The sequence below is a fragment of the Octodon degus genome, unplaced genomic scaffold (genome assembly GCF_000260255.1).
Source record: "Octodon degus isolate 3935 unplaced genomic scaffold, OctDeg1.0 scaffold00243, whole genome shotgun sequence".
In the NCBI taxonomy this organism is placed as follows: Eukaryota; Metazoa; Chordata; class Mammalia; order Rodentia; family Octodontidae; genus Octodon; species Octodon degus.
In genome coordinates, this window is record NW_004524819.1 from 2,098,946 (window position 1) to 2,112,637 (window position 13,692).

The 13,692-nt window shown below is 36.6% G+C and overlaps 1 protein-coding gene across 1 annotated transcript in view; it reads left to right on the top strand.

Moving 5' to 3' along the window:
* Sytl5 (synaptotagmin like 5) overlaps nucleotides 1–13,692 on the top strand; it is a 146,712-nt gene that overhangs the window by 102,812 nt on the left and 30,208 nt on the right. Inside the window, exon 10 of the mRNA XM_004645901.2 lies at nucleotides 7,235–7,327. Coding sequence (XP_004645958.1) covers nucleotides 7,235–7,327 — 93 coding nt within the window. The remainder of the gene's footprint in view (nucleotides 1–7,234; nucleotides 7,328–13,692) is intronic.

Sequence of the window (13,692 nt, forward strand, 5' to 3'; positions counted from 1 at the left end):
GAGGGCTACAAGGAAAGCCAACATTTTGGCCCTAGCCTTCCCAGGTCAATTAATACTCAGGACATATGAGAACTTGTACTGTAACGTCATGTAACTCAGTAGTGTCCCAAATTTTCTGATCAAGGAGATTATGGAGTCAAAGAGGAAAGTGATCGACGATGTAGAGTGTGCCTAAGGAGAGCCACCTGGAGAGAAGACAATCTCTCAGGCTTTCACAGAAAGCACATTGGCCAAGCAATGGCCGTGACTCATCCACATGGCTGACACTGACAAAGGTTCTACAGTCTGAGGTACAGGATCTCAGGACAAATCCTGAGGGGATTTGAATGACTTTATCACATCCAAAAGCTACAACTTTTGTTGCATAGGTCTTGCTTCATCTTGATCTTAATCCACCAGCAGAAAAGTATAAAAATGAAGTATAAGAAGTAAAGCCATGCTGTTATGTTCAGCTGTAGGGGACTCTTGTCAACAATTTCTGACATTGCCAGTCAAGTGGAAGACCCAATACTATCATGTACTACTGGATTCTTTTAGAATATTTTGCTGAGTTAACACACCTATAATACTCAATTGACAGAACTAAACAAAAAACGGGATACAAATGAATGTCCATTTTGTATCTGTGTATTCAAAATGGTTAGGATAGATATATAGTTACATTCTCTTAATGAATAGAGGGATTTGTTCAAATAGCGTTTCTAAATAGGATATCATGTCTGAATCTTTTACAGCAAATTACCACTAGGAAGAAAGTATGCAATGTGTTAATTATTGAAAATGTCCTACCAATTTGATTTGCAACTGTCTCATTGCTATTTGTTTCTCAATGAAATTATGGGAAAAAAAGAATTTCCACTTGCACCACTTCTGTTCAACATTGTACAAGTGATTATAACCACCGTAATACACAGACAGAAAAAACACAAAATGGAAACATAAAAAAATAAATAAAAGCCTCATTGGAAAGAAAGAAGAAATAGCTCTCTTATTTTCAGATAATATGATACCATGGGGGAAAGTCTTAAATGATGTTCAAAAATGTGAGGAGAACTAATAACAAGGTTAAAAGTCATGAAATCAATTTACAAAAAAATTGCATTGTACAATATATCTGGGCTATGAATAATTTAAAATAAAATTAAAAATACAATTCCATTCAGAGTATCATGGAATAGGATTTCTTAGAGTTGGAATAAATGCATTTTTAAAAGTGTAAGTTGAGAAGTCTTTAAAGGAACTTTACATACTTGAAGCCAGTCTAAAGATTGTAGGTACTCAAATTCAGCAAAATAACCAAATATACTCCAATAGTCCATAATAATAGTGGGTTATCAGCAAAACTAGCAATTGTCAGGAACCATTGACTTGAGCCTTTTACACCTCAGCATATTAATATGGCATTACTTTTATACCTCTTAGTTATACTTTCCTGCTGGATGGTTAAAACCAAATTAAAGCAAGACCTATATAACTAAAAATGTAGCTTTTGTAGCTGACAAGGTTTGTCAAATCCCCTCAGGATTTATTCTGAAACCATGTAGAGCACTTTGTAGATCTTTTGTCTGTGCCAGCCATGTGAAAGAGTCACAGCTTGATCAATATTGTTTAGGCAAGATATCATGTCTGCATCTTTTCCTCTGAGTAACTACTATCAAGACAATGACATTCAATGTATTAATTATTGTAACTGTCCTACTAACCTGGGTTGTTTTTGTGGGGTTTTTTATTGTTGTTGTTTTGTTCGGTTTGGTTTGGATATTTTGTATTTTACAAAAGGATCTACAGCTCGTTCAGGGTCTCAATACTAGATTGGACTTGTAGTGATCCACCTGTTTACAGCCTCCCAAGAGCTGGGACTACAGGTGCATGCCATCATGCCCAGTGTCAGTTGCAGCCTTAGCATGCCCTGGGGGTGGGACCGACATGGCAGGCCCAGGGATCGAACCTCCCTTCCCTGAGCCTGCTTGCAGGTGCTTTAATCCACTGAGCTATTTGGCTGGCCCTGAGACACAGTTTCTATACATAGTTTAGACTGGTCTTGAACTCACTTTGTAGTCAGAATTGCTGTGAGCTCATGGCAGTCTTCCTGCCTCAACCTCCCAAGTGCTGAAATTACAGGTATGCACCACTTTACCTGACATAATTAACATACAAAGAATCAATGAATCAAAGAACTGGTACTTTGAAAGACTACATAAAATTGATAAACCTTTAGCCAACTTTATCAAAAAGAGGGGGAAAAAGTGACTCAAATTCATGTAGTAACAAATTAAAAGGGGAAAATGACAATGTACCCAGCCGAAATCCAGGTCATCAATACCTACTTTGAAAAACTGTACTCTGATAAGATGGAAAATACAGAAGACATGGACAAATTTCTTGATACACATGAATTTCCAAAACTCAATCAAAAACACAAAAATTCTAAAGAACCCAGTATCAGACAATGAAATTGAAAATATATTTAAAAATTTACCTATGAAGAAAACCCAGGTCCTCATGCATTCAGTGCTGAATTCTACATGAAATTTAGAGAGGATCTAATGCCACTACTGATGAAAATCTTTAATGAAATTGAAACTCATTCCTAGAAGTAAATATTACCTGGATACCAAAACCAGAGAAAGGCACAATCGAAAAGAGAGCAACAAGCCAATCTCCTAATAAAGAGAGACACAAAAATCCTCTATAATATACTGGCCAAACAGAATGCAGCAAATCATCAAAAATATTCTTCACAATGGCCAAGTAGGTTTCATCCTAGGGATGCAGAGATGATCCAACGTATGCAAATCAATAAACATAATATACCACATCAATACAACCAAAGAAAAAAATCACATGATCATCTCAATAGATGCCAAAAAAGCATTTGATGATGTCCAACACCCACTCATGATAAAATCCTACAGAAAATAAGAGTACATGATCTTTATCTCAATTTGATAAAAGCTATCTATGAACAGCTAACAACCAATTTCTGTCTTTTTTAATGTATTTAGTATAGGGTTTACAGTGTCTCACTACACAGATCGGACACATAGTGATCCTCCTCTTTTCTGCCTCCCAAGGACTGTAATTCCATGCACAGGCCACCATGCCCAGTCTTGGTCTCTGTCTCAGTGCACCCCCAGGGGGGGACATAGCTCATCAGGGATCAAACCCTAGTCCCTGTGTCTGCCTAAGTAGGCACTTTAATCTGCTGAGCTATGTGGCTGGCCCGCCAAGTTCATACTGTATGGTCAAATGCTGAATATTTTGACTCTAAAATTAAGTGTAAGACAAGAATGTCCACCATCACCACTTCTACTTAATATAGTTCTGGGAACATTATTCAAAGAAATTAGAAAAGAGTGAAATAAAAGGGATCAGGATATGAAAGGAAAAGTTTAAATTATCATTATTTGCAGATGTCATCATACCCTACATAGAAGAACCAAAAAACTCCACCAAATGACCTTAAGATTTACTAACAGAGTTCACTAGGGTAGCTGGATACAAAGTAAGCCTCAAAAATTAATGGCATTCCTGCATACAAATAATAAAAACACTGAGGACAAACTTATAGAAACAGCATCTTTCACAAAAGCAAAAAAAAAAAAGAAATACTTAGGGATAAATCTAACAGAGGAAGGAAAAGATCTCTACATTGAAAATAACAGTTCTCTGAAAAAATAAGACAGACTAAAATGTCAGAAAATGGGAAGACATCTCTTATTCATGGGTAGGAAAATCCAACGTGGTAAAAATGGTCATGCTATTAAAATTGCTATATATCACAGAGAGCATATTGGTCAAGCCATGGCTATGACATTCACATGACTGACACTGACAAAGGATCTACAAACTGCAGTACAGGGTTTCTGGATAAATCCTGAGGGTATTTGACCTTCTCAGATACAAAAATTTCATTTCTTGTTATATAGGTCTTGCTTTATCTTGCTTAACCATCCAGCAGAAAAACATAACCATGAGGTATAAAAAGTAAAGCCATATTAATATGCTTAGCTATAAAAGGGCTCTGACATTGCCAGTCTTGCAGATAACCCACAACTATTATAGACTACTGAACTATATTGGATTACTTTGTTGAATTCATGCACCTACAATATATGAATGGCAATGGAATACCCATCTCTGACAAAAGTACATGAAAAAGGAGGATATAAATGAAGGTCCATCTGGTAGTGAAAAATATATATACATACACATATATATGTATATACAAAATATCATAGATACACAGCTACTTTCTCTTAGCTCAATTAGAAGAAAGTTTTGAACTAGTAGTGTTCAGACAAGATATCGTGTTTGCATCTTGTACTATGAATAACTACTACAAAGACAATATGCAATGTATGGATTATTGTAACTGTCCTAGTAAGCTGTTTCAAAACTGTCTCATTGCTACTTCTTTCTCAATAAAATTAACATAAAAATAAAGAAAAAGAAAAACAATAGCCAAATTAAACTTGTATAAATTATTTGATTATTCAATTTAGTACAAAGATAAGTGAAATAAAAAACAATCAACAAAAAATTACTGTACAAATTGAATACAATCCCAATTAAACCACCATTATTAACAACATTAAAGGGGACGACTAGATAGGTCAGCATACTAAAAGTGCCTGCTTAGGCAGAGTGTAGCAGCCAGGGTTCTATCCCCAGTGTGCCATGCTGGCCTGGCCCCCAGGGTGCACTGAGACAGTGCTTGAGACTGGGCATGGTGGCAAGAACCTGTAATCCCAGAACTTGGGAGGCTGAAAACAGAAGAATCACTATGAGTCCATTCTATGTGAGATCTTATAGACCCTTCAGACCCTGTACCAAATAGATGATAGATAGATAGATAGATAGATAGATAGATAGATAGATAGATAGATAGAGGAATCCTAAAATTCATTTGGAATAAGAAGAGATCTAGAAGAGCAAAAGCAAATTTCAGCAACAAAGGCAAGGCAGGGGCATCACAAGCCCTGACTTGAAATAATATTACAAAACCACTATGATAAAAGCATCATGGTACTGGCAAAGAAACAGACTTGAGGATTAATGGAATAGATTATAAAACGTAAGAACAACTCCAAGCATACTCTGTCAATTTATCATTGACAAAGTGGCCAAGTACCTTCACTGGAAGAGATAGCCTCATTAATAAATGGTGCTGGAAAAACTGGCTTTCCACATGTCAAAGACTAAACCTAGACCCATGTCTATCACCATACACTGAACTCAAATTGAAATGCATCAAAGATCTAAATATTGAAAGCACTAAATCTGCTGGAAAAGAGAATTGGTAGAACACTTTAAGACACAGGTGTAGGTCAACATTTCATGCACAAAATGAAGATTGCAATGAAAAAACTACAAAGAATCAACTGGAATCTCATCCTATTACGAAGGTTTTGCTTAGCAAAAGAAATTGCCAATGGAGTGGAAAAACAATCTATAGCATGGGAAATTTTTTAATCAGTTGTCCCTCAGACAATTGTCTAAAACTTAGAACATATAAAGAATTGAAAGGCTGGGAAGGAGCTCAGTGAGTCAGAGCTTGCCTGGTATGCAGAGGTCCAGAATTCAATCTCCAGTATCACAAAAAATTTTGTAAACAACATGAGACCCCGCCAAATTTGAATAGCAATCCAAAATTTGGTATCTCAGATGAATATATAATTCTGAGAAGAAAAAATACAAGAGGCCAATAAATATATGAAAAAAAAAGTTCAACATCATTGATCACTGGAGAGATGCAAGTTAAAACTACCTGAGAGTCCATCTCACCCCAGAAAGAATGGAAATTATCAACAAATCAACTAATGACAAATTCTAGAGAGGTTTTTGTGAAAAAGAAACCCTTCTCCACTGTTTGAGGGAGAATAGATTGGTACCACCACTGTAGAAATCAGCGTGGAGATTCCTAAAGAAACTAGGATTAGAGATCCCATTCCACCCAGCTCTTCCCCTTCTTGGTATCTTCCCAAAATAACTAAAAATATCATACTCCAGAGATATATGCACAGTCCTGTTTGCCACAGCACAGTTTTTAATAGCTAAATCTTGTGGGGAAAGCCCATATATATATCAACTGAAGAAAGGTTAAAAACAGATGTGCTTTTTTTAAACAATGGAGTGCTACTTAGCCATAAAGAAGAGTAAACTTGAGACAGTCCTACGTAAAGGCTCCTTGAGATCACATTCTTAAGTGAAATAAATTAAACATATGTGTAAATATCACATTGTCTCTTTGCAGTGAGAAAGGTTAAAATGGAAACAATGCTTTGTAAATGAGAAGAGGAAGGAAAGAGGGGCTGAAAGGAGGAAAGAGTATTGGGGAAAAAAGGAAGAGGAACCAATATCCATCATGTACAGTTATAAATTCCCTATGATCAATGCAATCATTATGTATATGTAAATTATAGCAATAAATTTAATAAAAATGGATACTTCCAGGTATCAAAATGAAATAAAACTAAATAACCAAAACTAAATTAAAATAAAAATATCAGCAAAAGATTTAATATCTAACAAAAGTCTTAATTGTGAACAATTTCACAACCATAGATATTTATATAAAACAAAAAAGGCTGAAAATAATTTATTGTGAAATTACCCTTTTAGTTAGAAGACTGACATGAAAAATTGAAGAGAGATACAATTAAGAACAGAAATCAATTGGCTAAAATCAAAGGTAAAATAGAGGACAATAAAATAAAACATTGTTTTTGGAGAAAAAACCAAAAAGATATCCAAGGAAAAATATGGGGCAAGACCAAATAATACTACAAATGAAAAGTCAATGTAACTACAGATGAAATTAGTCTGAAAAATTAATACCAATGATTATTTTGAAAGCAAAAATTTGAACACTTACATAAAATGAATGAATTTCTAGAAAAATGTAATTTGTGAAAACTTCCTCAAGAACCTTTTTTGTGAGCATTCTGGGGATTGAAATCAGAGTCTTCATACAGAGCTACATTGCCAAGATCTTTTTCATATTTAATTTTGAGAAAGTCTTGCTAAGTCTCTGAGGTTATAAGTATGAGACATGTCCAGAAAGAAGCAATTTTGAAGAACATGAAACTTTCTGATATGATTAATAAAACTGAAACTGGGGTTAATAATTTTTTCCATGTAGAAAAATTTAGACCCAAATGACTTTGTAGCAAGCCCACATAATTAAAAATGAGGAAATAGCTAAGCACTGACTTTTTTTCTCATTTTCTAGAACTCCTTGGAAGAGCCTGAAGGAGATGCTGATGACTTAGCATCTTCCCAGTTTTCTGCGAACACCTGCAGTCTGGCAAGTGGCCTGTCAACTGTAAGCAGTCTGGCACATGTAGCAATCTTCTTTTTCTCTTATTAATTATCTGTGCATGTCAGAAGAGCTATGCACGCTCTTAAGAAAATGTGTAAGGAGTGTAAAAGTCATTGTATGTTCCTGCTTAAATGCTTCCCACAGAATACTCTTCAGTCTAATTATGTGTGCACTTTTTCTAAGCTCCAAGTTCCTTCCTTTCTTCCTTCTTCCATGGCCCTTGCCTAGGTTTTATACATGTCCATTTCATGAACACCTACAATAAAGGTGTTTGAGTGCTCCCAACACAGAGAAATGATATTTGATTAAGGAAAAGGAAATGCTAATTACTCTGATTTCAATATTAAACATTGTATAACATGCATTAAATTATCAAACAATACCCTATAAGTATATACAATTATATATCAATTTAAAAATCAATTCATTTCTTATTTTATGCCCCAATCAATGCAAACCTGTAAATTAGTTCCATTTTCTGCTGATAAGCTTCCCTGACACCATTATTTCAACTCCCCAACTGTTTATGCTGCTGTTTATAATTTTCTTAAAACACTTACACCATCAGGTTTTTCTCCTACTTCAAAACTCTCCATAGCTTGCCATTGCCTATAGAATAAAGCACTTGCTTACTTCAGAGGCTAATATCCTCCCTGAGAGGAAGACTTTGACAGCATCCATTGGTCACATTCTTGTCACTGGGACAAAAAAAAGAACATTCACAATTTAAAGGAGTGGAGGTTTATTTTGACTCATTTTCAATCCACAGTAAGCAAGCTTCAACACAGAAATGGCATGGTAGAAGGACCTATGGGAAAGAAAGCTGCTTGCAGCATGCTGTCCAGAAAGGAGGAACAAAGAGAACCAAGAGGGAGATGTACCCTTGTAGGGCACACTCCCAATAATCCATCTCATCTGACCAGATCCCACATCTTAACCGAAAGTCAACTATATCTCTCCCAAGATTCAGTCATGTTCCCAAAGCCTCACTTATGAATACATGAGGTTTTTGAGGGACTTCTTGATTTAAATCAAAACATCTACCCCTGTACCCAAAATACTCATGCACATCTTTTTTTTTTTTTTTTTTTTTTTTTTTAACTGGGGATTGAACTCAGGCCTTTGCGCTTGCCAGGGAAGTGCTTATTCCACTGAGCCATCTCCCCGGCCACACATCTCTTTATGCAGAATATATTTATTCCATCTCCAAGAGTCCCTAAATTCTTAATAGTTATCACATTTCTGAAAAGTCTGAGTCTAAAGTATCCTCTGAGACTCATGCAAACTTTTACCTTGAGTCTCCATAAAAGTTCTAAACACTGCTAACATACAGTGATACAGGATAGGCATTCTTATTCCAGAAGGGATGAACAGGGTGATAGAAACCTTTGGGACTACAGCAAGACACAAACCTAACAAGGTAAACATTAAATCTCATAGTTCCAGGTCCAGCATATGAGACAGACTGTGGGGAGATCTGAACTCAAAGGTGTTTGTGTTGCTCTGTCCCTACAAGAATGCCAGTTGCAGCTCTCTTGGCATCTGTGTCCAGTTGGCTCTTCTTACTGCACTTTCAGTTTCCCACTCAGAAGCACACTGCAAGGTCTCCCAGGCCGTCTAAAATCTGTGTGTAAGCTTCTATGACCCTATAAATGTGGGACTCTACATGCCCATAAAAAAGCACCATGTGGATGATGATTCCAATTTTATATTTCTTCTATAAAGCAAGCAGTGATAGGAAAGAAACCCTGCCCTCCATCCCCAGCTGCTGCCTATTCTTCTGAAGAGTAATTCAGATTGACTGGAGGAGAAAAGAAAAAATCCTAGGAATGGGGTGATGCCAAGTTCTAGTATCAACTTAGGCCCCTTGAATGCTGGCTGCAGAGGTGTCTGAGTGCCTGGATGGCTAAGCACTATGAAACAGAGCTGGGGCTGGGGGGACAATTCTTAAGCTCTGTGCCTTGAAACCCTCTGCTCAGAGCAAAGCCTTTCACTTTTGTAGCTTTGAGCCTGTGAAGGACAAGGTCTTGTTGATTCCTGGTATGCCCTCAAAGGAACTGTCTTGATGCAAAGCACTTGACTTCTTTTTAATGCTAATCTTTCCAGCAACTAAGCTGTGCATGGCCAAAATCTTGCACTCCCTAACATTATGGGCCACAGTTCTACAGGACCTTCCTCTATGGCCAACAGCAATATTTTTGAAATTGTTTCTGCTTTTTAGTCCTGTTTTCCATGATAGATATATCTAAAACTACCAGTAAGAGTCATGCAACAATGTCCCCACTGGGCTTCCTTAAAATTTCCTCTACCAGACTAATTAGTGTGTTTATCTCAATTACTCTTCTCTCTTTGCTGGGACAAATACCCAACACTCAAAATAAAGGAAGGAAAGGTTTATTTAGCTCACAGTTATTGGAGGTTTCATTTCATACTCAGCTGACTCCAAGGCAGAGTGGCACATGGTTGAGAGAAACTTTTCATGGTGATGGCAAAGAGCAAGAGCAAAATGGAGGAGTAGCCCCAACAGCAGCAAGAGAGAGCAAGTCTGCCTCCCTAAAATTGTATTCAGGCTGTATGCCCCATGCTGGTATAGTATTCAAACTCATAATCCCAACAGTACTAAGACCCATGATCCCAGCCTTGATCATGAATTAATCTCAAACTCTAGAAGTCCCCACCCTATACCTGCATGAAGCTTTAGGGTACAACAAGACACAAACTATAACAGTACTCTACTTAATCTAACTCTTTTTCAGGGTCTCAGGACATGAGCAAGTGTATACAAGTCTGCCAGAGCATAACACACAAAATTTCGAGTCCAACTCCCAATAGAGACCCTGTTCTCAACTGAAACCTCCTGAGTTCTCAGCTGAAACCTCCTGAGTTAGGTCTTTACCATCCACATTTTTGACAGCATTCTGGTTTTCTGAGATGCTTCTTCCATAACAACCAGGAAGCTTCATGGGAGAGAAGAAATGGGGAGAGTGATATACCCTTCCAGATCATGATTCCAATGACCAAGCTCTAACCAGATATCACCTCCTCACACAAAGTCAACTCTAGCTCCACCATTATCCAATCACTTTCCATAAGCCACAACTATGAAACATGAGGTCTTTGGAGGAACATTCTCCATCTAAATCATAGAAAACTCCTTTGTCCTTACATTTATGCAGGCACTCACATGCCTTTTTCCTTGCTTTTCTAATTTCTGTTGCTCTAATGCCTTTTCTCTTTTGATCTTTGGATGACTTCTTTATAGAATTCTCAAGCAGGCTCTGACAGGAAGTGGACCTATCTAAGTGTGCCTGATGCTGACTCAGACACTGTGAGTTTTGAATTCTGCTTTTTCCTTCTTTTTTATTATACTTCACAAGTTTCATGGTTTGGGAAATTTGATTAGGTGGGTAATACTTTCAGCTCTTTTTTGACTTGTATACAGTTTACCAGAGCTTCTTCTGAAAGGACTAAAGAGTCTATCAGAACTCAAACATTCATTAAACAGTAGAAGCAGAGCTCAGAAGACAAGTCAAAAGACACGTGATACAAAATGGTTTATCATTAACAAGACCTTTGAAGTACACATCTATATTTTATGTCATAGCTTTGGCTTGGTTAAAAGCATAAAGTTTGATGAGTGGTAAAATTAGTAAAACTGCCTTAAGTTCTCCAAGCCTCAGCATCTGTGGATTTTTAAATCCTCTATCCATTAAGTCTCCTGCTTACAATGAACACTATGATGATATGGCTATAGAGAAATGTGGTGAAATCACAAGGAGATTATGAAATGAGTTGAGAGGCTCTCTGACTAAAAACCTGCAATCTCACTTTATGTGTTGGCATTGGAAGTAGTGTGTAGAAACCAGTTATCTCCTATGTATCATAGAGAGTGAGGCTTATTTGTGAAGTCCTTCACAGTCAAAGCGTGTTCTGTGGACCAACCATATTCCATAACCTAGGGCAAAAACTTTAAAATCCTCTCAGTTCATAAAGCCCCTAGAGCAGTGGTGGCTAACATATGGAATATGGGTTGCAGCATGCCGTTTGTATCATCAAGCACTGTAAACAATTCACTATCACTGACACAGAGTCTTGGCAATTCACGGTACACCTAGGCCAAAAAGGGATAATTGACTAGTCAGTTTATTACATTGTTAGGTTCTAATAGCTTAATAAAGTTTTGTATCCTAACTACTTTACAGCTATTTGAAGAAAATAATATAGGTAAATTTAAATTAAAGTTAAATTTTATTCCATTCTTAAATAGCCTTTATTATTTACTAGTAAAATATACATGTCTGTTGAACTCTACCTGGCTTCTCACATCGTAGAATCTGATTGGATATCACCACATTTCACATTGGTTTTATGAAATATTTGTTTTTTGTTGCAGAATCTGCCAAACACTCTGCTTTGCACAAGTAGAAATTTGTTGGAAAAAGAACATTGTGATTTTAGTGATGTTACTGGAAACTACTTGTTAGAATTTACATGGTATCTGTTAAATGTTACGGTACTATCCTTTAAAATTTAAAATATTTTATCGTGCTCCCATGAGCTTGTTGTGGTGTTCTAGGATACTGGAACTAAATGCTTAAGAGTCTGATATATAACTATTTATTCAAAAAACATTATCTTAGACCTCACACTGAAATGAATCATTAATCAGAATCTTCAGTTTACAAAGATCCCCAAGTGATATACACACAGTTAAAGTTTGAAAAGCCCTATTCAAAGCCAAGAACTTGCTGGGCATGAATATGACTTTGCTTTTGGAATAAGAAAGACAAATTAGCTTGCTCACTGGCTATTTTTAAGTTGTATTTTCCAAATTATTTTGGAGTTCTTGGTTTCTTCTTGTCCTTAGCTTAAGCTTAGAAAGGACATGAGCTATATCTCCCTCATCCTGTCATGTAAAGTCTCTGGGCAGGAGCCGGGGAGATGGCTCAGTACAATAAGTGCTTGCCTGGCAAACACAAGGTCCTGAGTTCACTCCCTGGTACTGCAAAAAATAAATAAATAAATAAAGTCTATAGGCTGAGCATGTGGAGTAACGTAACACTTATGCTGAAAAATTAAAAACTGTAAATGTGCATGTTTGTGTGTGAGCGCATGAGTGAAAGTGAAATCTAAGGTCCTGCTGTATTCAACATCATAGTCCTTGCTTCTCAGTGGTTCATGGAAAGGTTATATAATTATTGGATAACTAATTAAAAGCTTTATATGATCTTCATGATTATCACTGATTTTGATATAGTCATATCACGAAAGTACAGAACTTTGCTTGTGGTACTAAGGGATAATTTTATTACATTTAATTAAAAATGTCTCATATAATTAGTGTCTCATCAAAAGCTTTATTCATTGTAGTATACTTGGATTTTTAGAAACTATTATAATTTGATTGAGATATAAATTTATTGTTTAGTTTTATATCATGTATTGCTATTTCACAAAAATTGCCTTACAATATCGGTACCTATATACATACTATGTGTGATCACACCAGATTCAGTTGAGAAATCACAGCAGCTGTGGGCCTGTGATGCTCTTCTTGGGTATTTTTGCTGGAGCTGCACTTATGGCTCCCCCTACACTGATGGATGCTCCTTGTGGTGTCAGAGAGAGAATATTAGGCCCCTACGAACAAACTCAACTATCTTATCTTTAACAAAGGGGCCAAACATACTCACTGGAAGAAAGATAGCCTTTTTAATAAATGGTGCTGGAAAAACTGGCTCTCTACATGCCAAAAACTCAAACTTGACCCAGGTCTATCACCACACACTAAACTAAAGTCAAAATGGATTAAAGATCTGAACATTAAAGCAGAGACACTAAATCTTCTGGAAAAGAAAGTGGGAGGAACTCCTGAAGACATAGGGGTAGGCAAAGACTTCACGAACAGAAATCAAATCACACAGGAAACAGTTCAAAGAACTAAGAACTGGGACCTGCTCTTCCTGAGTACTTTTACATCAAAAGAAATTACCAACAAAGTGAAAAGGCAACCCACAAATTTGGAAAATATCATGACAAATAAGCACTCAGACAAAGGTCTGCTCTCTAGAATTTATAAAGAACTAAAAAACACTAGGCCCCAAAATTTAAAGACCCAATCCAGAAATGGGCAGCCGAGATGAACACATGCTTCTCAGAGGAAGAAATTAAAGAAGCAAATAAATATATGAAAAAATGCTGCACATCACTAGCCATCCGCGAAATGCAAATTAAAACAACATTGAGTTACCATCTCACCCCAGAAAGAATGGCTATCATAACGAAATCATCCAACAACAAATGTTGGAGATGCTGTGGGTTAAAAGGAACCCTTCTCCACTGCTGGTGGGAATGTAGACTGGTGCAAC